This window comes from Oreochromis niloticus, linkage group LG8 (assembly GCF_001858045.2).
Source record: "Oreochromis niloticus isolate F11D_XX linkage group LG8, O_niloticus_UMD_NMBU, whole genome shotgun sequence".
Classification (NCBI taxonomy): domain Eukaryota; kingdom Metazoa; phylum Chordata; class Actinopteri; order Cichliformes; family Cichlidae; genus Oreochromis; species Oreochromis niloticus.
The window spans coordinates 9,184,034-9,207,884 of record NC_031973.2 but is presented as its reverse complement, the minus strand read 5'-3'; the positions used below and the strand labels follow the sequence as shown (position 1 = coordinate 9,207,884).

Here is a 23,851-nt window from a genome sequence, read left to right as displayed (position 1 = left end):
GTCATAATTTGTGCCATAATCTGTTCTTAATTGTTTCCATACAGGATAAACAAGGACAAAGATACTAAAAGTGCTTATCTCTCTGTTCACCACGATGGTTTGGTCAAATTCAGGAATGAGCAGGTGATAACAACCACCTGCAAGATGCGTATTTACAAATTTCCCTTCAACATTCAGAGATGTAATCTCTCGGTCAAGTCTCTCCAGCACTCTGGTAAGCCCATAACAAGTTCTGTGTGTTTTTCATAGTCTAGTGAATACATCATTAGATGCCATGACATATATTCCTTCCTTGTTGATCTACTCACAGCTATTTTTATATTCCACTTCAGATGAAGACATAGAGTTACACTTCCTAAACAGTACGGGGCTCACAGCATTATCTCCATTTGTGATGGAGACACAGTACGAGTGGCTATTTATTAACATTACAGTCATAAAGGAGCCCAGTGAATTTTACCTGAACCTACTGGAAAGGCTAGAGTAACTTATTAGAGTTATTTGCACTTATATAGATATTGTTTCACAAAGAGTTGAAAAGGGAATGTCCACAGTTTAGACTTTCATTGCAGAAGACTTTCTTAAATCATCTCAGCAGTAGCAAAGCAAACCCCCCCAAAAAATAATTAAAATAATTAAAAAAAATAATCAGATCACATCCATTATACTTATTTAATTAACCCACTCTAAGCTTGCTGATTTTGTTCTTATGGAGAAGTGTGCGCGGTGAGCTAAGTGGAGCCAGACAATGACAAAAGTACATCCATTTGTCCTGGTGAAAGTAAGTGCCAGTTTAACACAAACTTGAAAATTGTCCAAATGAAACAATTGTTACTTGTTTACATCTAATTACAGTGATGGAAAGAAAAAAAAAACACTCACCAGCATGACCTAACTGTCCCCTCTGATGGAACACTTAACTGTGGTCTCTCCCCTCCCTATTCCTTATATCTTGACGCTATTCTCGTAGGTGGCTGTGAGGTTCTGAAAGCTTTTACCCACATCCTGATTTTAGCACAGGCACTGTGGAAATGTGTGGCTGATCTGATTCATTCTGAAGTTCTGTATATGGCAATTTCTTAGGGAATGTTCCATCAATAATGATAATTTTACGCTAGTATTGAAAACCAATTGTAAGACAATTGAGATGCTGTGTAAAATCTTAATGATGATTTCTTAATTTCAAAGTCAGCTCCTTTTATCCACAATAGAATATGGAAATCATTAAATGTCTAAACAGAAAAAAATCTAAATTTTATGAAAGGAATTTCCTAATTTAGAATATGATGGCCGGAACATGTCTCAAAAGTTGGAATGGGGCAACAAAAGGTTGGAAAAGTGGTACTCCAACAAAAAAAAAAAAAAAAAAAAAAAACTGGGGGAGCATGTTCTGCCAAAAAGTCAGTCACACTGGGTATGAAAAGAGCATCTTTGTAAATTTCTTAGGACAGATTGGCTCAAAGTTCAATGTGTAAAAACTTGCATCTACAAATTGTGGAACAATTTCATGTCATATGTCACTGTGGTGCAGTGAAATTCCCACAATATTCTTTTACAGAAATTAGAACTGTTGGTATGTTGAGAAAAGTGGGACTGAGAGAGGAGACTGAAAACCCCATGGCTTTTCACTCCCTATGTCTGAAAGGGGGTAAAGGGTGTTAACAGCCAGGCTTTTGTGATAAAATACAGAGTTGTAAAGAGAGCGTCCCCATATTTGCTATTGTTAATTAAAAAATATAAATGTATATTTTATACGTTTATCAGTATGCTGAATGAGTAATGTAGTTTGACTAATTAAATTTATTTTAATGCCTTAGAACATGTTTGCACAGACAGGAGCCAGTTTCGGCCGTGGCAGTTTAGTGTCTGGTGTGGCTGCAGGAATATGGAATATAAGAAATGTTAAATGGTGTTGAGTCCTATAATTGTTACACACTGACCCATAATTCATATGTGGTTTTGCTGATAGTTATTTTTGCTTAAAGATTTGAAATTATCGGATTTGTGCTGTTCAAACTATCATCATGTTCGGATATGGGTCGCATAGGATCAAAAAAGTCGGATTTGATGCACTTTTGCCTGCAGTGTGACCGTAGCCTTAGAAAGGAAAATGCACTCCCTTGACTGCTGGCTGAAGCAAACGACCCAAAATATATCTTTCACTGCCACTGCACTCATTGTAATTTTATTTCTATCTCATTTTATTCACTATTTAAACAAACCTGGCATGCCCAATTCAGTAAAAATATAGTTTCACAACACATGCTTTCCTCTTGAGGTCCATCCATCCTGGTTTGTCCCAGGGCCTCCTCTTGGGGCAGACCCAGGACAAGACTCTTGAGGTCCCTATATGTAAAAAAAAATTATACTGAATACTGAAATTTCTTGTAATGGGTTATGTGGATCTTGTAGATATAATAAATAATTTGCATAAAGACTAATTTTGTCTTGTGAATTCTTGACTTGTATTTAAGCATTTGTTCTGCTGTATTGCTGCAACGTATGTTAAAGATGGAGAGAAGGTATCCTTGTCTGGTTTCCGGTGAAGTATCAACCTTTGGGGTGTGACCACATTTGTGGTTCCTGTGGCTCTGGGGGAAGTGTACGGTGTTTTGTTTTATCAAATAGATGAATGGCTCTCCTAAACCAAATCTGTGTGGGGTGCTGAATAGAAATGTCCAGTTTACTTGATCACATGCTTTTTCTCCGTAGGAGATTCTGTGAGTATCCCTGCCCACTCTCTGCTGCTGCTGTTTGCTGGGTTCTTTGGACAATTTGTTTTTACATTTGCCCCACCCTCTTCTAGGGTAAGGCAGTGACTTTAATGGAGCAGGAAGCGTCTCGAGATCTCACAGAAGACGAGGGTGCTTAGAGACCTCTGAAAGCAGCGATGATCACTGATTTCTTCTTTCTGCTCATAATCATGGGTAAGCTAAGATTATTCTATTTTAATTCAGTTGGGAATTTCAGCATTTTATTTATTTATTTTAATTCCGAAACATTTTTTTTACTGCTGATAAATAAGTTCAGTTCAACTAACATGACATATAACATGGCATTAAATATAATGCCAAAATAAGTCTAATGTTTATGTACCTTACTAAATCTGCATTTTAGAATGAAAATGACCAAAGTAATATTAATCTCTTTATAAACAGCCTATCTTTTATTTTTCCACGATTAAGAGAATTCAGACACGATTAAATTAGAATTTTTTTTGTTGTTGTTTGAAATCTGAATTGAAGGACTTCAGTTGTTTAAATTGGTTTGCAATCTTACATTTAGTCACCGAACCAGTCAAAATATTTAACAGTCTTAACATAAATTTGATCCAGTTTATCTGTCGAGTTGAAGAATATTCAAGGAACTTAAAACACAACTGGATCTCTCTGGTGCAACAGTTTGCAGACACTATGACACAAAACAAACAAGCATTCAGACATACAGACAAAAACAACCTAGTTAACTGTTTATTTGTATTAGCAACCCAATACTAATCAACTGGATTGGTGAAAGGAAAAGGGACACCTGGCCTGAAAAACAGGACCATTGGTGGCCATTGGTTTGAATTCACTGATTTTGGTTTGTTTGCTACCAGATTGACTTTAATGACTGGAATGTTTTATGTTTAATTGACTGTTAAGGAAGGTCTGTTATTGATAATCTTGAACAGGTTGATGTAGGCTGGACCAGCATCATGGATTTTGTTTGGATGACTTTTAAACTTTCTGTGTGGAGTTTGCATGTTCTCCCCGTGTTTGCGTGGGTTCCCTCCGGGTACTCCGGCTTCCTCCCACCGTCCAAAGACATGCAGTTTGAGGGGATAGGTTAATTGGATAATCCAAATTGTCACTAGGTGTGAATGTGTGAGTGAATGTGAGCGTGAATGGTTGTCTGTCCCTGTGTGTTGGCCCTGCGACAGACTGGCGACCTGTCCAGGGTGTACCCCGCCTCTCGCCCTATGACAGCTGGGATAGGCTCCCGCGCCCCCCGCGACCCTGGAAAGGATAAGCGGAAGCGAATGGATGGATGGACTTTTAAACTTTCTTGCAGTTAGTGTAATCAGGTTTGCTCTACGCACTGTCAGACAAAGCTAGAAGCAGACACTGAATTGTGGTTGGGCCAAGGAGCCATGTACTTGTAATGAGTGGTTATTTGAGCCTTTCCATTTGGCAGAGTGACTGATTTGTTTTAAATGTCAGCTGAAAACTCAGTTTTTTAGAGTCTCTGTTTTTCTGGTCATATGTTCTTTCAGTTCAACTATGATTTTAACCAAGACTTATGCACCTATTTTGTACATATATATAATAATTTCTGTCTATGCATGTATACTTGTTTATTATATTTTGAGTTATACATTGAATGAAGCACTTTGTAACTGTTTATTTTAACTCTGCTAAACATTTTTGAGAACTTTTTTCTTTTATGTAAGGTGGACATGTCTCCAGTGTAGAGCTACCAGATGCTGATCAGCAAATAACCAATGGGACAATTATCGGAGGTATTATTAATCTATTTTCTCAAAAGCTTATTCGGTTGATTTTGTTTAAATTTGGTCAAAATCAACTTGAAAAAATATTGTAAATAAAACATTTACTATTTTTGAAAGATGCAGTATCTTTTATTTCTAGGATTAACATTGCAAATAATAAAGAAAAATCATATAGTCCATACCAAACCTCAGATTAACAAGAGCACATGATATTACACCATATCCTGGTTATTATGAGGTTCTTTAAAATCAGAAAGCACAGAAGGTGCCTATTTTTTTTTTTCCTGAAATAAATCTCTGATCGAGAATGCATTTTGATATCATTTCAGATAACGAAGCTGAGGTGGAGAAAGTCTGTAATTTTCAGGATATTGCTCAACACCTGAATCTGAACAAAGACAATTTTAAATACACTATGAGCCGGCCCATTTTAAACAACAGTCATCATACAGAAGTATGGCTCGAAGTGAAACTCTATGCCATCTTAGATATGGTAATTTGTTCGGGCATTTTTTTCATTATTAATGACAGTGAATATTTTCTTTGGCAATTGTGTGTCTGTGTGTGTGTGTGCGTGTAGATGTGTTTCCATGTGTACATGTTTTCTTGCTTCTGAAACATATAATGTTACAGCACTCACTGACAAAAGAACTCATTATTATTATTATTGTTATTATTATTATTATTGTTATTATTATTATCATTATTATCATTATTATTATTATTATTATTACTGTTATTTACTTTGGCTTGCATTACTTGCCACAACCTTTTTTTCTACTACATTTTCTTACATCAGTTCCTTTTTTATTTTTTATTTTTTGTATTAGTTTTTTCTGAGACGTATATTTGACACACAGTACTGAGATACAGTTTGTGAGTTGTGACTCCATGGTAATGCATAAAGGTGTCACTGGAGTACTTTAATGCTGATGAAATTGTAAAAATTCCAAGGCAAGTTTCAAAGCACTACTGTCCATCACTTCCAATCAGACATGATATATGTAGTTACCTGTGTTTGGTGCAGTACGAACAACTTTTTGTTGGTGATTTTATTTGTCTCTATAGTATTATTATTATTATTGTTGTTATTATTATTATTATTTCTTGTTCATGTTATTGTAGTAGTATTAATAACAATAATACTATTGCTGAATGAAGAGTTGGCTTGGAGGCAGCTTACACTTGAGCAGCAACTATGTATTTACCAGCAGAGGATATTCGCTGAGGCATAAGCCAATATCAGCTAACATTAGCTAACCTGACTGTAGGTGAGCTTGACATGTGTCTGCCTCAATAAATGCTATGTTCAAATTCTTTATTTACAGAGAGAAATTGACCAGACCTTAATTACTTACATTTGGGTTTATTTGGTGAGTTTACTCTTAGATATATCACAGGTATATATGGTTTTCACTGTATTGTTAACATTTGAACTATTTGTTTCAATTATCTGTTTTTCATCTTCTATTCCCATCTCTTTGCCTGTATCCCTTTCTTTTTGTACTCCTCAATGTAGAAGTGGCGCAATGAATACATTGAATGGAAACCAGATGAATTTTGTGGAATTAAATATATAACAATTCCTACTTCATATCTATGGATGCCAGATATAGCTATTGAAGAGATGTAAGTTTGACACAACTGCCCATAAACACACACTCACATCTAATCATTTTATTATAAATACATGCTACTGTTAAAACCTTATGGTGACAGAAAATGTGTTCCTTATTGTAATTTATGAAATAAACATGCCAGATTGTTTTATTGTAAAAGGAAAGTGGCTCAAATCAAGCAGCATCTACTGGATTTGATAAAAAATAGTACATTATGGATGGGGGAAGTTACAAGAGAACTCGAAGAAAGGCAACCCAACAGTGCCATACTTTTCTTTAAATAAAATATATTTTTTCCAGAATAAAAAAAAGTATATTTCAACAACATCCAATACGATTGGATTTTTAAATTATGATTCAGAGTACAATAGCAATGACAAAGTATAACACATTTGTCCGTACTGCAATACCTGTGTCAGGTGAACCCACTGATCAATATATTGGCCAAATTGATTGTATCACTCGATTTACACCTCTAGCTGGTTTACTTTAGCAAAAATTAGATATAGCTGCAGACATAGTTATTTTCCATATTATGATATTACACAACTTTTGTTACTATCATTTGTACCATAATGGGTTGCTCTCATTTGTTCTCATACAGGACAGAGAAAGATAAAGCCTCTCCAAGTCCATATCTCAGCATACTTTCAGATGGTATGGTTGAATTTAGGAATGACCAGGTGGTGTTAAGCACCTGCAAGATGCATGTTTACAAATTCCCTTTCGACATCCAAAGTTGCAACCTCTCCTTCAAGTCTATTATGCATGAAGGTGAGTCCTGGAACTGCTGGAACTGCTATGGAGAGCCATATAAATAAGCTTGAATCAGTTCTGCATAATATTAGTTTTATCTTGTTATAAACACCCACTGGAGAGGGTAGACATTACAAATAAGCAATGAAAATGTCAAATAGGCGTGATACAAATGCCAGGATTTTATTGCTATTTAATCAATATTCCCAGCAACAACTGTGAACATTTCAAAGACTTAACTTACGTGATATTGCTGTTTTTTGTGTAGACAGGAAACAGTTGTGACACCTGCAAGTTTGTCCTATTACAGCCCCAGAGTTTGCAAGCATGTAGTTAAATCCCTGAAAAATTAAAATTGAAATTAAAAAACACTCACCTTCAAATTTCCCACAATGTCATTAGTCCATTTTATTATGGTTTGGCGGCAGAGGGGCACAATTAAAATGCTTTTTTTCTCAGGGCATACTAGCATGGGAGGATCCACTAAACACTCTTTGACAAACTCCCCATTAGAAAATGGCTTACTATTTTTGGTGATTTTATGGGAAATCACAATTGCATGGCTATCACCAGTCCGGGTTATTACTTTTTTTGGAGTGTATATTCCTTGTTGATATGCTCAAATTTGTATTATTTATCACTTATCACATTTGTTTTTATATTCCACTTCAGATAAAGAAATATATTTACAGTCCAGCAGAAATGATACAATGCTCACAGAATGGTCTCGCAAGGTGATGCACACGCAGTATGAGTGGCTGTTCATCAACATATCAGTCACCAGCGAAATTGTCAATCATTTTGGATTTGACCAAAATGCAGTCATTTACACTGTAAGTATTTCTGGAAACAGAAAAGAAAAGAAAACTCTTTCTTTTTTCTGTATCCTTCTACTGTAGCCACCTGGCACTGATTTCCACAGCAGGTGATGGATGTGCTGACTCTTGCTGCCATGTTTAGCCCAGTTCAGTTGTAGGCCAATCTATGAGTTGCCAAGTTTGCAATGGACAATTATGCTATGATGTATTCATTCAAAATAATTTTTATTAATCATATTTATTGGCTGTATCATTTAAAGCTATCATAATCTCCAGTATATGTTTGGAAGTGTATAGGACCAATAATAAAAGTGTATGTGAGAACAAAAAACACAAACAGCAAACAACATTGTCCCATAAAATAAATAAATATAAAGATATCTAATTTTTCAAACATGCTTATGTGCACCGTATCCCCCAGGTGCCTTTAAAGCCAGTGTGTTTCAGTAGAAACAATACAGGGTCATTTATGCACAGTATATTTTTGAAAACAAGTACAATATGTTCAGAAATCAGGTGGTGTCTCTGGTTGTGACCACTGGTAACAATTAGTTATCCTTGATAATGTGTGGTGAAAAGGATTTGGCCAAATCAGCTTTAATGGAAGATAAGTTTTACTTTCGATACATAACTTTTAAATAATGATATTTTTCATAGTGTTGTCTTTTCCTAAAGGAGTGGTTTGAACTCCTACACCGCTTGTCACTGTCAGCTAATAGCAAATATTTTTTGGCAATACATTAGATATTTATTTAACTATTGAAGTACTATTTTGCAATTTTTCCAACAGGAAGGAGTGCATAAAGGTGAAGGTGTCCATGTAGAGTGCAGCAATTATTTGGCACATTTATCACCATTCACAACTTCTCATGGAACTCCTTTCTCTGTAGTATTTGAATAAAAGGTCACATAATACTTCTTTTAGTATAAATCTGTTTCTATTGTACCTAACCACCTGGGAAAAAATTCACAGATTACCATGAAGAGGAGGTCTGTCCTCTACCTTGCCAATTTCATCCTGCCAGTGCTCTTCTTCTTGCTTCTGGACTTGTCCTCCTTCCTGATCTCAGACACTGGGGGTGAGAAACTCGGCTTCAAGGTCACTGTCCTGCTTGCTGTCACAGTGATGCAGCTTCTTCTGAATGAGATTCTGCCGAGCTCTTCAGACAGTATTCCACTTATAGGTAAGGAAGTGTGTTTGACTGCACATATAGTCAATATTTATTTGTCCAAGTTAATATCACTGCCTGCTCTCCTCAGCTGTCTACTGCATTGGAGTTTTTGCTCTGATGCTGCTCAGCCTCCTGGAGACAATTTTGGTGATGCATCTGATTGAAAAAGATTCTGCAATTGAAGATGAGACAGATGGAGACCGAAGCCTGGGGGAGAACTCTGGGAACAACCAGGGCAGCCACAACTTCTGCAGCTGTTTTAGAGGTGAGCTTAATCATAGCAAGCATTCCACAAATCTGCATGCAGTTTTAGCTGTGTTGCATTAATCCTTATGTCAAATGTGTTTTTCCAGAGATTAAGAGATGCAGTCCTCGTGCCTCTGTTGATGAGGTATCATCTCATGAAACACCATCTGTATCTTTGTCATCTCTCACCCAAAAGGTTGGTAAAACATTGTACTTTTTTCTTTTTGTATTTCACAAAAGTGAATTTTTAAAAGCTCTAGAAAGGGATGCTCGCATGAGAGAGATTGTCCTGCATCTTAAACCATGTATCAGAAGCGAATATTTTTATTTAATCAAAGTAGAAACAACCCAGAGTGTTAAATGCCAAAGTATCATGAACCTTATTGGCCTAACATATTGTTAATTACCTTTCTACAAAACCACTCTTTCAGGGCAGCAGCAGTAAACTGACAGAGGTGTCCTTTGCTCTGGAAAAAGTTTCCGATGAGCTGCAGGAGACTGGGAAAACAATAACTCTGCTCAGCAGCAACAGGAAGCCTGGCTACTGGACGAGAATGGTTAAAAAAATTAACAAAGTTTTCATCATTTCTTATTTGACTGCAGTCGCTGTGTTCTTAGCAATTATGGGTTTATTGTGGTACACTGCTGAAGACGAGTAGAGCTACAGTTTAAGAAAACAACAGCTGCAGACATACTGGTTGTAATCTGGTTACATTTCATTTTGTTCACAAATTGAGATTTAATCATTAAATAATGTAAAACTGTATGTAATCTAAAATAGTACAATTTTATAGTTGGACCCATTCTTCCATCCTCATATATTAACTTAATCATCAAAACAGAGCACAAGGTATTTCCCCAGTGGCTTCAGCCAATCCTGTCTTCAGCAGTGTTTTTTGCATGTATCACATATGCCTTAATTATGACACCAATTGCAATAGTTATTTTAATAAGTACTTGTTAAGGAAATGATAAGAATATGATATTAGGTATTTAATATGGAATGTACACAATGTAAATGTTCTGTTACTATTTTTAAATAAACAGTGAATATAGTCAAAGTGTATTGTTTTGGAAGTTTAGCTCTTTAAATAAACAATGAAATGTAAATGCATGACATAAAGCAATGTATTTGTATATTCTCCATTTACATCTACATTCTACCATAACACTGGAATAAACATTTTTTACCCTACCCTGCATTTGCTGCTTTGGTATAACTTGCTGTGCAGTTCTAAATGTATTGAGGGCTCAATGTAGTTTTTCAGTCAAGGTACTTACAATACTTAGTGGTGGTAAAGTTTATAGCTTTTTTTGTGAAAAACCTGAATGTACAGGGCCCTGAGATGTAAGGTGCAGGTAAGCAACCTTCCTGTGCACCAGGGAAAACTCCCATACAGCCTCTTCTGATACAAGTATTCGCATACCTGCCCACATCTTTCACAAGCTGGAACAGAGTGAAATAGACTCCAGTCCTATCCAAGAGAGTTTAGGAGACAACTGTGACCTGTGGTGAGGTTGATTATTAATCACCTATATCTTGCATTACTTAAAAGATCCTTCTTCTCACTTACAAATCCCTCAGTGCAATGTAGCTTAAGCACCTGTCTGACTTGCTGTACCCATACACACAGTCTTGGCTGATACGGTCCTCAATCATGGTTCTGCTTTCTTTCCCTCATACCCATCTCTATAGTTTTAGGGACACAGCCTTCACTGCATCAGCCCCTATCCTATGGAACTCTCTGAGTTTTGCAATGCCCATCACTGGACTCTTCCAAGTAACTTCTCAAAACTCACCTCTTCAGCAAAGCTCAACCTCTAATCTTTTTGCTTATTTATATATTTTTGTAAAGCAGCCTTGGGTTATTTAAAGGTACCATACAAATTTAAGTTATTAATATCATTATTATGACCTTCCAAGTCCTTACAACCAGTTTCTGCAACTTAAAATGCGAGTACCACCACCAAGGCCTCCACCCCTGAAAACCAACAGATCATCATGGCTAAAAACACTAAACAAAAGCTGGCATGGGGTTCCACAGCAGCTCCAGCAACTGGCCCAGTTCTCTTGTCTATAAAGTGTTGAATTTACAGTTTAAATGTGATGATATTCCTCTAATCACTGAACAAACTCAACGCATGAAACAGAAGCTTAAAAACTGCACATACATTATTTGTCTGAATATCATTTTATACAGCCCATTTAAAATAATTTAATTAGACAAATAATGAGACATGCCCTGCAGATGAGGCCTTTTAGTGACCACAAGACCCTGGATACTTTAATGGTTTGAAAACGCACTTGACCTACCCACAAAGATCACTGAGAGTACTGCTTGCCATGTTTACTACATGACAAAGCACATACATCAACTTGAAAACCTGGCACAAGAACATGTAGTTTTAATTGCTTCTACAAACAGAATATGAAAGAATGGGTTGCCCTTAACAGCTCAGTGAATTCCAGATTTGATGCTGTGCAACAAGTCAAGTCATCAATTTTGTTGTTTCTAAATATTCCAAAGTGAACTATTACTAGTGTTATAACAAAGGTGGAAGTGGGAATGACAGGAACTAAAATCACATAGAGGGGTCATGCTGAGGTACAAAGTCCACAAAAGGCGTAAACATTCTGCAGAGTCAAGTGTTACAGACCTCAAAACTTCATGTTGTCTTCAGGTTAGCTCAAGGGCAGTGCATAGAGAGTTTGATGGAAACAATCTCTTGTACATATCTTTCTTGTGTAAATGTAAATTTGTCTGTTATTGTGTAAATACTTACGCTATTGTGTACTCCACACACATGGAGAGATGCCAAACTGCCTTTCACTGTTCTTGTAACAGTGACAATAAAAAGCTATTCTATTCTATTACTGAGCAATCTTATCCAGACTTTACATCAACAAATTCAATGCAAAGTATCGAATGTAGTAGTGTAAGTCATGCTTCCTCTGGACTCTAGAGGGGTGGAGACATGTTATCTGAGTAATAGATCACTCTTCTCTATCTGGGAAGCCAATGAATGACAGTTACCAGGAGAACAGTACTTGTCTGATTGCATTGCGCCTAGTGTAAAATTTGGGGGTGGGGAGAATTACGGTGTGGGGTTTTATTTTGGGAAATGGGCTGTTCCCTTTGTTCCATTGTGATGTTAGTCTAGATGTTGGGTATTAAAGGTTCTACATCATCTTAATGTAAAAGAGATAACAGCAAATATTGTATCGAATTTAAAATATTGTTGCTCACCTTTAATATTATAAATAATTTAGCCCCTACCTATTTTGTTGATCTCCTTAGTCCATATGTTCCTGGGTGAGCCCTCAGGTCTTCAGCCCAATTATTCTTGGTTCAGCCTATATCTAGACTTAAATCTAGGGGTGACCTTGCTTTTGCCCTGGTTACCTGTGGAACAACCTTCTCATCACTATCCGTGCGTCAGATTCCATTCTATCTTTTAAATCTTGTTTAAAAACTCACTTATTTAACATTGCTTTTCCATCTAGTTAGTGTCCCTATTTTATATTTGGCTCCATTTTTATCTATGTAGTTATAGCTATCCATTCTTAGTAAGTTTGTTCTTATATTCCCTTTTATATTTGTATAATTAGTGCCTTTAACCTGCTGACATATGTGGTACTTTATTAGTGGTCTTTTATTTAATTTCCCTGTTTCTATTGTAAAGCACTTTGGTGTACCGCTGTTTTTTTAAAAAAAAAAAAGTGCTATATAAATAAAGTTGGCTCCCCGACCTCAGTCAGACGATGGGGGTATGTGGTGGGGCGTGGTCTGCAGTGCTGTTGCAGGGGAGATGGGCGCACCTGCACGGCATCTGTAATCATGACTCGCCGGCAAAAAAAGGTTGGCTGTTTGTCTGTGTTGTTGTTGTTCATGGGAGTCGGGCTGTGAGCTGGAAAGCTACAGCCAACTCAGTGTATTTGTGGCAGCAACCGGAATACCGTATTTTTCAGACTATAATGCGTACTTAAAACCCTTTAATTTTCTCAAAACTCGACAGTGCACCTTATAATCCGGTGCGCTTTATGTATGAATTCTGGTTGTGCTTAAGCCGCACCGCTTGATGGATTGTTGGAACATTACGGCTAACAATCGGGAGCCTTGCGGAGAGATATGTACTGTGCTTCAACAATTATTACTGTATTGTGTGTGTATAAGGACCCCAAATGGCACCTGTTAAGAGACATGCTTACGAAGTGGATTTCAAACTCAAGGCTATCAGTCACGCAGTAGAACATGGGAAGAGAGCAACTGTGAGAGATCAACATGTATGAATCAATGGTACAGAAGTGGAGGAAGCAAGAAGAATGAGTTGAGTAAAGTTTGATTTATCTGATTGTTTTGTTTCACTTAATGCACCTCATAATCCAGTGCGCCTTATGAATGACACCAGACCCGTTCATCGACAGTGCGCCTTATGGTCCAAAAAATACAGTAAAGAGAATGCTAAAGAGTGGTGAAATGTTTCGTCGTTCAGAAATTTACCAGTCAGAATATAATTTACCAGTCAAGATGTGTTTATTTTCCTCTCACACACTAAGTAAACAACATAACCCTAGTTGAAGAAACCTAGGGTTAGGCTGAGCGGAGAAGAACTCCTCAGTAGTCCTGCTTCTCATGTAATGGCCTCCCCACTGCTGAGAGCGTGGTGAATACGGTACTGCGTATATCTATTAGGGTACCTAATTGAAGGTAAGTGTAATGTTTCACTGAAAAATAAAATTTTGTGCATTTGGCTTTGTAAAGATGGTAAATAACCTGAATATTAGCATAAAAACAACTGTTGTTCACTGACATCTGAGCTGAGTGCAGCAACAATAAACTCATTGTAAATAACTTGGTTTTTGTTTTTTTCAAACAGGATCTTTCTACTTCCTCTAATGGAGCACTTAACAGTGTTTGTTCTCCTCACTGGTATCTCGTGCTGCTATGGTTAATGAATATGTGAAAATCTAAGAGCCTTCCAACCCACATCCTGTCCAACATTAATAAGGAAAAGTACAGTTCTCTAGATATATTTCACAGATCTCTAAATAACAGTAACTTTAGGACCTGTTGTGCAATCTGACACATTTTTTACATTATTATTTAAACAAATACACCTGAACATGAATTGCTTTTTATTTATTGTCTTTATTTTCTGGATATATCACAAATGCTCCAAAAGTGTGTTTGGATTACTGTAGAGTCCTCTAAGTTTCATAGACAAGACCAGAACAATAAAGATTTATTTTTTTCTGTAGTAGAATAAGAAAAAAAACCCAAGTAAATCTGTGACAACATCTGCTCAAAAAGACAATTTAGTCACTGTATTTTGAAGTTTATTGGGGTTTTTTTTTATTATTATTTTGTTTTATTAAAAGCTAATGTTAATGCACTTCAGTTGTTTGGATTTAAATGAAACTGATGTCAATCTGATTCATTCACTTTTTATGATTAACCCTACTGTCCATTTTCCTAAAAGAAAAAAGAACAATGGATGAAGCAACAACAAAAACAAAAGCATCTGAAACCTGTCAGAGTAGAGTGCGGACACTTTGGCAGAAAAAAATTAAATAAATTTTATCCAAAGTAGCAAGAAAATGAACTATTCAACCTGACTGATGTTAGGATGGTAGAGGCTTGGGCTGTATAACAAGAGTTTGGTTAATAACAGGAAGCTTACTAATTTTACTTAGTAATTTTGCAGCCTCAACCTAAAACATTTTTTTATTAGTTGCTGTTATATCAGCTGTTATGCTGATGCATAGTATGCCGATCCCACTGTGTTAGGATCGATATGGGGGTAGAAACACAATTGGTCTTTACATTTGCTCTGCACTAGAAGAGGGCAGGGCAGTGACATCAATGGATTAGGAAGAATCTCTGAACAGCACAGAGAGGGTGAAGATGCTCTCTGATCACTCAAGGCTACAATGATTGAAGGTTTCTTCTTGCTGCTGCTACTTGTGGGTAAGCTGAGATCATTCTGATTTAATGCAGATGACAAATTGGACAATTAAAAAAAATGTTGTATTATATTTTATTCAACATCACTGTTTTTACTTGGAATAGATAAAACATATTTCAGCAGAGGGGCTGCTTGGCTCTATAAGTAGCCAGTAAATACATCCTGTTTACTAAATTAAATTCCACATTTAATCAGTTTACTAAAACCAGCATCTTAGACTGAAAAATGTATAAATATTGGTGAATAACTTGCCTGCCTTCTGATAACCCAGATAGATATTTTCTGTAAAATTTTTGCTGCAACCTCAATACAGGGATAATGAAAACGGTCTATTGGACAACACAAAGTACATAAACACCAACATTTTCAATAGCTCACCTTATGATATGTGCAGATTAGCAGTAGGAGTGTGAATGTTGTCTTTTTCTCTGTGTGCATAGACTAACGCAGTCTGGCGACTTGTGTATGATGCACACTGACTCTGGCACTATGTCAGCGGGTGTAGGCTCCAGCCCCACCAGCGTCCTGAACTGGATGTGTAAGAAAATAGATGGATGTTTAATTTGGTATGAAATCTTACATCAGTCGGAGTAAACCAGCTTAAGGAGTAGTTTCACTATTAATTTTAGGGAAAAATTTTTAAAGAAACTGAAAATGCAACAGAACCGAAAAGAAAAAAAACAAACAGTCCTGCTTGCAGACACTGAGATGAAAACAAACAAATATTGTGTTTATTCACATTAGTGGAACAATAGGAACAGAAGCCAGGCCAATAAAATCGGACCTTGGGTATTTGGTTAATAGCTGGGAGCCAGAGGTTATGGCTGGTCCAAGCACAGGAAGGAATAGTTGTTCCTGTAAGCTGCTACTGAACTGGATGTATTCCAAAACTAAGGTCTTATGTTGTGATCTTCACTGTGACAGCAAAGCATTTTATGCCTCAGGAAGCAAACCATCTCAAATGTTTTGAGACAAATATTGTCCTGTTTTTGTCTAATATAGGATTCTAGCTGATAAACAGTCTTGGCTTTGCTGTGTTGTATTTTATGTTCCATGGTGCACCAAATATTTTCATTGGGTGAAAAGTATGGTCTGCATGGATGCCAGTTCACCACCTGGATTCGTCTATCATTCTATTGTGAAAGATGCTATAGATAGAATATGTAAATTTTTGAATATGTGATTGTGTTGCTAAAATATGTAAGGCTTTTCCTTGTAAAGCCATCATCTGGGAGCAAATGCTTATTTAAAACCTGTACATACATTTCTGGATATTTTATACCTTTAGGCATAAATGACTGTACTCTTCCATGCCAGGTGAAAATGGCTCCAGTTCAGAGCTACAAGATGATCAACAGATGATCAATGAAACCACTATCAGAGGTACAGAGTAAAGACAGTCTATCTATCTATCTATCTGTCTGTCTCTGTGCAAAAGTCTTGAGCCACCCCTTATTTTGACAGCTTTTTCACTCATTTTCAGTCGTCTTTGGACCTAACTACTTTATGAGAAATGTTCTCTTGTTTCTGTGAGCCCACTTACTACTGGTCTATGAGAAGGCCAATAAACAGGCAACTTGCATCTCACAAAAACACAGGATAACACAGTTGAGGACATCAAAAAAAATGTTTTCACCAAACAAAGGAATTCTTAAAGAGCTATTAGGCAAAGACATATGTCAGCATGGTGTGCAGTGTGTACTTAAAATTAGAAAAATTTGAAAATGAAACTGATCCTTCAGTCCAGTCTCCCATTTTGCCAAAGCCCATCAGAAATGGTTTTAGTGGAAGATTGGCTTTGTTATGGTTTATGGCTGTATTTCAGTGAATGGTGTTAGGGATCTTGTCAAAACTGATAGAAGTATGAAGAGAAAAGTACTGTTAGTTCTGATCCATGCAATGCAATCTGAAAAGAATCTGATAGGCAACAGCTTCATTTTTCAACATGGCAATGATGCCTAATATCCTGCCAGTGCTGAAAAAGCATAACTGGATAAAAAAAAAAAAAAAAAAAAAGGGATGCTATCAGTCATGGATTTGCCTTTCATGAGCCCAAATCACAAATTTATTGAGATAGTATGGGATCATCTTGAAAGAGAATGGACTGAAAGGCAGCAAACCTTCAAAATGCTTTGAATGTCCTTCAAGAGGCTCTGATAACTATTTCTGAAGACTACTTGAGGAAATCACATTAACACTTGCCTAACAGAGTCCAGATTGTGTTGAAGAATAAAGGTGGTCATACCAAATATTGACTTTCAAGCTTCTTAGAATTGGTTTTCCCACACATGTTTGTAGTTGTTTCAATAGTATCTCCACTCATTACCCACTTTTTTTTTTTTTTAGCAAAATATAAAGAAAAGATGGTGACTCAAGACTTTTGCACAGTACTAAGCATGCCAATAAGTGATGTAGTATTCACTCTGGATCTAATAATCAGCAATACTAAAATATAAAATAATTTTATGTAAAGGAGAAAATAATGAAAATCAATGTCTGTAAATATCAGTGTATTTAAAATATTTTTTATTAAAGGATTGATTAAATAAAACTTAGTCATCTTTTAGTGAACAAAAGGCCTCTGGATATATCAGGGTTTGATTAAAAGGTTCTGAGGTATTACTTCATCTGTTGGAAATATGCCAAAAGCTAATAAGCAATAATGATGTCTGGTGAGCAACAGACTTCTGAAGTTTTTTTTTTTGTTGAAAATCAGAAATGGGAGTTTCTTTGTGTTTTTCATCTCATAAAAGAAATTGCTGATATAGAATGTGTTTGGATGTCATTTCAGATAATGAAGTGGAGAAACTCTGTAATTTTCAGGCGATTGTACGTCACCTGAACCTGAGCAAAGACAGTCTTAAGTACACTATGAGCCGGCCCATTATAAACAACAGCCATCATACAGATGTGTCGCTTGAAATGAAACTCTATGCCATCCTGGATATGGTAAGTTGTTTAAGCTACATGCATGTGTGTGTTTTCCTTTGAATGATAATGAATATTTTCATTGCCAAATAGTTTGTGTGTGTTTCTTAATGGCAAAAAGCCCATCTGCCAAAGAGGAGATAATCATTTAAACCATCATGTAGTCCTGGTGGAGCCTATCCCAGATACCATAGGCATTAGCAGGGTACAGCCTGGACAGGCTGCCAATCTGACAACCATTCCCACTCGAATCTATAGGCAATTTCGAATGGCCAGTTAACTGAATTAACTAAACAAGAAACTGGAGTTGGGTTGAAAAGCAGCTTGCAGATAAGCAGCAACAGTGTACAGGTTAAAGAAAATGTTATAGCGTGCCCAATATGAGATTCAATTTAATTCACTTTTATTTACACAGCACCAAATTACAACAACAGTGGCCTCAAGGCGGTTTGTATTTTAAGGTAGACCCTACATTAATAATTCACAGAGATGTGTTTGCTGATGCTTTAGCTGAAGTGTGATGCTACCTAAATGAACATTGTTATTTTTTTCAGAGAGAAATTGACCAGACCTTAATTTCTTACATTTGGGTTTATTTGGTGAGTTTTCTCTTAGAAATACACATTTTTCATTGTATTGTTGAAATTTAAATTGCTTGAAATTACATCTTTTGTATTTTTTCCTTGATTTGATCACTTTCCTCCCATTGCCCTGTGTAGGAATGGACAAATGAGTACATTAAGTGGGACCCAAATCAATTCTGTGGAATTAAGGATATGACAATTCCTACTGCATATTTGTGGATGCCCGATATAACTATTGTAGAGATGTAAGTTTGACATATATAAGCATAAACTCACACTCAAAGACCCACTCAGTCTCTCCACTGATTATGTTGAGGTGGGTTGTAATTAAGATGTGGCTGTTCAGTGCATCATGTGATTTGATTCTTGCAGGGAGCCAAAAGTCAAAAGTAGCATTTTTAGTGCTTACAGTCTGTCAATGCTCATAATGCGGGAGGAGCGACCGAAAGAGAAGAAAAGAACTAAATGTCATGTATTTGTTTTGTCTTTTCCTGATGCTGCCATTCGTAACATAATCAATTCTCATTTCTTCTCACACAGGACAGAGAAGGATAAAGCCTCTCCGAGTCCTTATCTCTGCGTCAACCACGATGGTGTGATCGAATACAGGAATGACCAGGTGGTGGTGAGCACCTGCAAGCTGCACGTGTACAAATTCCCTTTTGACTTTCAGAAGTGCAACATATCCTTCAAGTCTATTATGTACTCTGGTGAGGACATAACAGGTTCTGTTAATGTATGCCGTTCATAAACACACACTACCACATGCCAGAACATATATTCTTTCCTTCTTGATCTTCTCACTGTAATTTTTTATGTTCGACTTCAGATGCAGAAATAAAGTTAAAGCCCGACAACAGCAATAAAACAGTCACAGAGTGGTCTCGTGACTTTATGCAGACACAGTATGAGTGGCTCTTTGTCGACATGTCAGTCACCAACAGAACTGTCAATGAGTTTGACTTCAATCAACTTATGGTTGTCTACACTGTAAGTATTTTTGGAAACAGAAACACAGAACACATGAAAGCTGTTCTGTTACCCATTACCCTGGTTTTTGTTTAGAATAGGATGACTCTGGCAATCAAGAAGAAAAAGCAAATGAAGACAGAGGCAAGGATTAAATGGTAGAAGTTGAAGAAAGAAGAATGTTGCATGGAGTTCAGGGAGGAGTGGAGACAGGCTGTGGGTGGGAGAGAAGAGAGTTATGAAATGAATGGGAAAGTGCAGCCGAAGCAGTGAAAAGATATGAAGCTCTTTCTGCATCTTTACATGTATGAAGTAGGATGATTAACCACCTTATTTCACAGATTACCATGAAGAGGAGGTCTGTCCTCTACATTGCTAATTTCTTGCTGCCAGTCTTCTTCTTCTTGGTTCTGGATTTAGCCTCCTTCCTTGTATCAGACAGTGGAGGTGAGAAACTTGGCTTCAAAATCACTGTGCTGCTTGCTGTCACGGTGATGCAGCTTCTTCTCAATGAGATCTTGCCCAGCTCTTCAAACAGAATTCCACTTATAGGTAAAGAAGTGTGGTGTATTTGGCTGCATTTAATGAATAAATCATGCTCTGAGTGATCAAGTAATTTATCCACATTAATGCTGGCTGCTTTCCTCAGCTGTCTACTGCATTGGGGGGTTTTCTCTAATGCTGCTCAGCCTCTTGGAGACAATTTTGGTGATGCATCTGCTTGACAAAGACTCTGCAGCCCAAGATAATGAGAGAGATGGAATCCAAAACCTGTCGGAGAACTCTGGGGGAAAACAGGACATATTCAACTTTCACAGCTGTTTTAGAGGTGTGCTTAATAATAGCAATCACTCTACAAATATTTGGATTTAAACTCTATCCACCACTTTTGAAGATTTGTGTTTAGTCACAGATTAAATAAACACAACGGCACGTTATATCCACTAGTTAATTTTAATTGTGTTTGATTTATCTTTGTTTCTCTTACTCCAGACATAAAGAGAAGTAGTCATTGTGCCTCTGTCTCTGGGGTATCTGCTGAGGAAACACCATCTGTGTCTTTGTCTGTATCATCTCTGCCCCAAAAGGTTGGAATTCATTTTATTTAATTTCAAAAAAGTATAATATCAAAACTATTGAAAGGGATTATGCTGGCATTATCCTGAACCCTAGCATATATATCAGAAGCAAACACTTTTATTTAATCAAAGTGGAAACAAACCAGTGTGTCAAATCAAGAGTTGACCTAAAATCTTGTCAATTACCTTTCTACAAAACCTCCTGTTTTAGGGTAGCAGCAGTAAACTGACAGAGGTGGCCTTTGCTCTGGAAAAAGTATCAGATGAGCTGCGGGAGACTGGGAAAACAGTGACTCTACTCAGCAGCAACAGGAAGTCTGGCTACTGGACAAGAATGGTTAAAAAAATCAACAAGTATTTTGTGATTTTTTATTTGACAGCAGTCACTGTGTTCTTAGCGATCATGTTTTCAATGTGGATCGATGTTGAAGACTAGCAGGACTAAAGTTTGAAAAACAATATTCAATCAGTAACATGAATATGATGTATTAGTCTCTCTTTTATACCTGTAGTTTCCATTGGTTACTTGTGAACTTCCTGCTTTGCCTATATAAAATGTTAAATTTTAGTTATAAAGACCATCACTTAAGTCTCCATTTGGGTCCCTTTGCATGAATTCCAATATATTTGCATTTTATTGGGTGATGAACATAAGTCCACTTTGAACTGACATTAATTCATTGCTTTTATTAGTAAAAAAAAAAAAAAAAAAAAAAGAAAGCCTATGGACAAGCCTACATAATATCATATTTGCATTTTTAAACATGCTTTTTTCACTTTAATGTGCTGTCCCAAAGTACTGATTTTTTCTCCCAGATAACTGCAATTCACAGGGTATTTTGTCTTTTTTGAACCATTCTCTCTACACCAAACAGATGGCTGTGTGGGAAAATCCCAGTGGATCGGCAAATTCTAAAATATGTATCCATGTGAAAATATGTTGTAGAAGAAAATTTAATTTAAGGGATTATTAATTTTTTCAGTCACAATTGTTAAAATTATACAACCATATGTAACTGAGATAATTGTACATTTCAGTCTTAATAGAGTTGTAGTTTGTCTGTAGTAATTATAGGCATTTTCAAACTGGCTTTTGTTGTTGTTGTTTGTCAATTTTTTTTGATCATGTAAACAATATACAAAGTTCATTTGGCAAAGAAAAGAAGAGAAAAATGCTATACAAAATAAAGCTAATACATTTCAATATTGCTTTAACTGTTCTGATTCAGTTACATATCGAAAAGGAGTGAGAAGAAGTACACAGTTATTTAATCCCACCCCTTTGCCATAAATTATCAGCCAATATTTAGTTAACTTTCGTACTGGTTGTCTTCAAATCACAAATACTAATAATAATAGTAATAATATGCTTTTATTCCATTTATTTCTTTCCCGCTTATCCAATTAAAGGTTGCTGGAGCCAAACCTATATTCCTGCTTAGTGATTGAAAAGAAAGTATTTTTACCATCAAATTCCGGTCCATAAGTCTTCATTAATAGGGGTTTTTGACCAACAAAGATCATGCAAAACCTGACAACGAATAAAGGTCTGTTGTTTGATTTAAGTGACTGGCTTCGAGTTATCCGGCTAACCTCCACACCATATGCCCGCTGGACCTGCTAGCCGCTCCTTCCTCACCAGACTGCTGTTACACTGCACCTTCTTCACTGTTTTCTTCATGTGAACTGATCATGTGAGATCCTCCACCAGATGTACACCTAGGAAATGGAAGTTGCTCACTCTCTCCACAGCAACGTTGTTGATGGTGATGGGGGTGTGTGCTTTTATACATCTCCGGAAGTCAACTACCAACTCTGTCTTTGTGACGTTGAGGGTAAGATGGTTCCCTTGGCACCAAAGTGTCAGGGTGTTTACCTCCTCCCTGTAAGCCGTCTCATCACCTTTGGCGATAAGACCCACCACTGTTGTGTCGTCTGCGAACTTCATAATGATGTTGGAGTTGCTAGTGGCCATGTAGTCGTAGGTGTAGAGTGAGTACAGAAGAGGGCCAGTACACACCCTGTGGAGCACCAGTGTTCATTATGACGGGGGATGAGTTTATGCTGCTGATTCTGACCACTTGGCATCTGTCAGACAGGAAGTTAAGGATCCAACTTCTGCGAGAGCTGCTCAATCCTAGATCCTGTACAGCTTTGAGGGAACAATGGTATTGAATGCTGAGCTGTAGTCTACAGCATTCTCACATACGTGTCTCTCTTCTCCAGGTGTGAAAGGGCAGTGGTGTCATCAGTGGAGCTGTTGTGGCGGTATGCAAATTGTAGAGGGTCCAGTGAGTCGGGTAGCATTTTATGTAGATAAAACACCTAACAGTTCAGACAAATCATATGTTGATTCAATAGTCAATTTATTTTGTGAAATAGCACTTTTATTGCAATCACAATCAAACAGGAAGTCACACAGAGGAATGAATCCAAACTAAGACACAAAACTGTGAACCGTTAAATATATTGAGTCCTTCAGCAATGGACTCAGTATATTCCTGTGCTGCCATGATTAATGCCTCTGTTAGTGCTTCTGTGCTGTCTTTCACTCCAGCTTTGTCCAGTCATTGGTAGGGTTTCTGGATATCAGCCACTTCCTCCATCTGCTCGTAGTACATACCGTACAGGGGCCTTTCTTTCCATGATGATTCTTCTCCTTGCTCTTCTTTGTCAGGTTTCTACTGCCTGCCTAAGAACACGGTCAGTTGTGGCCACGCACCAGCCCTCAGCTTTCTTCCTTCCATTTAGCGTACAGTCTCAGGGTGCTGGATTTGGAGTGAAACCCTCCATGCATGGTCAGGAGCTTCCTTGTTTTGATGTCAGTGGTTTCTATCTCCTTCTCTGGCCAGTTTATTATACTATCCCTGTACCTGATCATCGGCAAGGCGCAGGTGTTGATAGCCCGGAGCTTGTTCTTTTCATTCAGCTGACTCCTCAGGACTTGCCTGACCCTCTACAGATACTTGGTGGTTGTAGCTTTCATACTGGCCTCGTCGTGGTTCCCATGTGCCTGTGGGATTCCCAGGTACTTGTAGCTGTCTTCAATGTCTGCAATGTTGCCTTCTGGTACATTTGACTATTGACATGTTGACTTCTTTGCACATTTTACATCTTGTACATGTCTTCGTCTTCTCTTTTCCACAATATCTTGACCAACTGCATAATATCTCACTTTACTGTAATTGCACACGATCACTTTGTATTGTCTCTTATCCTGT

General features: G+C 37.1%; 2 protein-coding genes across 2 annotated transcripts; both read left to right on the top strand.

Annotated features, from left to right (window-relative positions):
* The first annotated feature begins 2,836 nt into the window (after positions 1–2,836).
* LOC100691160 (5-hydroxytryptamine receptor 3B-like) lies at positions 2,837–10,279 on the top strand. Its single transcript, XM_013267546.3, has 11 exons — positions 2,837–2,927; positions 4,433–4,501; positions 4,822–4,985; positions 5,821–5,865; positions 6,012–6,121; positions 6,716–6,885; positions 7,540–7,700; positions 8,659–8,869; positions 8,946–9,122; positions 9,211–9,299; positions 9,535–10,279. The coding sequence occupies exons 1-11, from the start codon at positions 2,891–2,893 to the stop codon at positions 9,760–9,762; spliced, it is 1,461 nt and encodes a 486-aa protein (XP_013123000.2). The 5' UTR covers positions 2,837–2,890; the 3' UTR covers positions 9,763–10,279.
* Positions 10,280–14,956: 4,677 nt separating this feature from the next.
* On the top strand, positions 14,957–21,917 carry LOC100691431 (5-hydroxytryptamine receptor 3E). The gene is made up of 11 exons (XM_019362242.1): positions 14,957–15,072; positions 16,388–16,453; positions 17,862–18,019; positions 18,553–18,597; positions 18,718–18,827; positions 19,123–19,292; positions 19,412–19,572; positions 19,893–20,103; positions 20,201–20,380; positions 20,545–20,639; positions 20,842–21,917. The coding sequence occupies exons 1-11, from the start codon at positions 15,036–15,038 to the stop codon at positions 21,064–21,066; spliced, it is 1,458 nt and encodes a 485-aa protein (XP_019217787.1). The 5' UTR covers positions 14,957–15,035; the 3' UTR covers positions 21,067–21,917.
* Positions 21,918–23,851: the final 1,934 nt, after the last annotated feature.

Coding starts and splice junctions, on each gene's coding strand:
- LOC100691431 (XM_019362242.1), top strand. CDS start 15,036: ATGATTGAAGGTTTCTTCTTGCTGCTGCTACTTGTGG. Junction 19,293..19,411: donor CAAGTCTATTATGTACTCTG/GTGAGGACATAA, acceptor GTTCGACTTCAG/ATGCAGAAATAAAGTTAAAG. Junction 19,573..19,892: donor AACTTATGGTTGTCTACACT/GTAAGTATTTTT, acceptor CTTATTTCACAG/ATTACCATGAAGAGGAGGTC.
- LOC100691160 (XM_013267546.3), top strand. CDS start 2,891: ATGATCACTGATTTCTTCTTTCTGCTCATAATCATGG. Junction 4,986..5,820: donor TCTATGCCATCTTAGATATG/GTAATTTGTTCG, acceptor CTTTATTTACAG/AGAGAAATTGACCAGACCTT. Junction 6,886..7,539: donor CAAGTCTATTATGCATGAAG/GTGAGTCCTGGA, acceptor ATTCCACTTCAG/ATAAAGAAATATATTTACAG.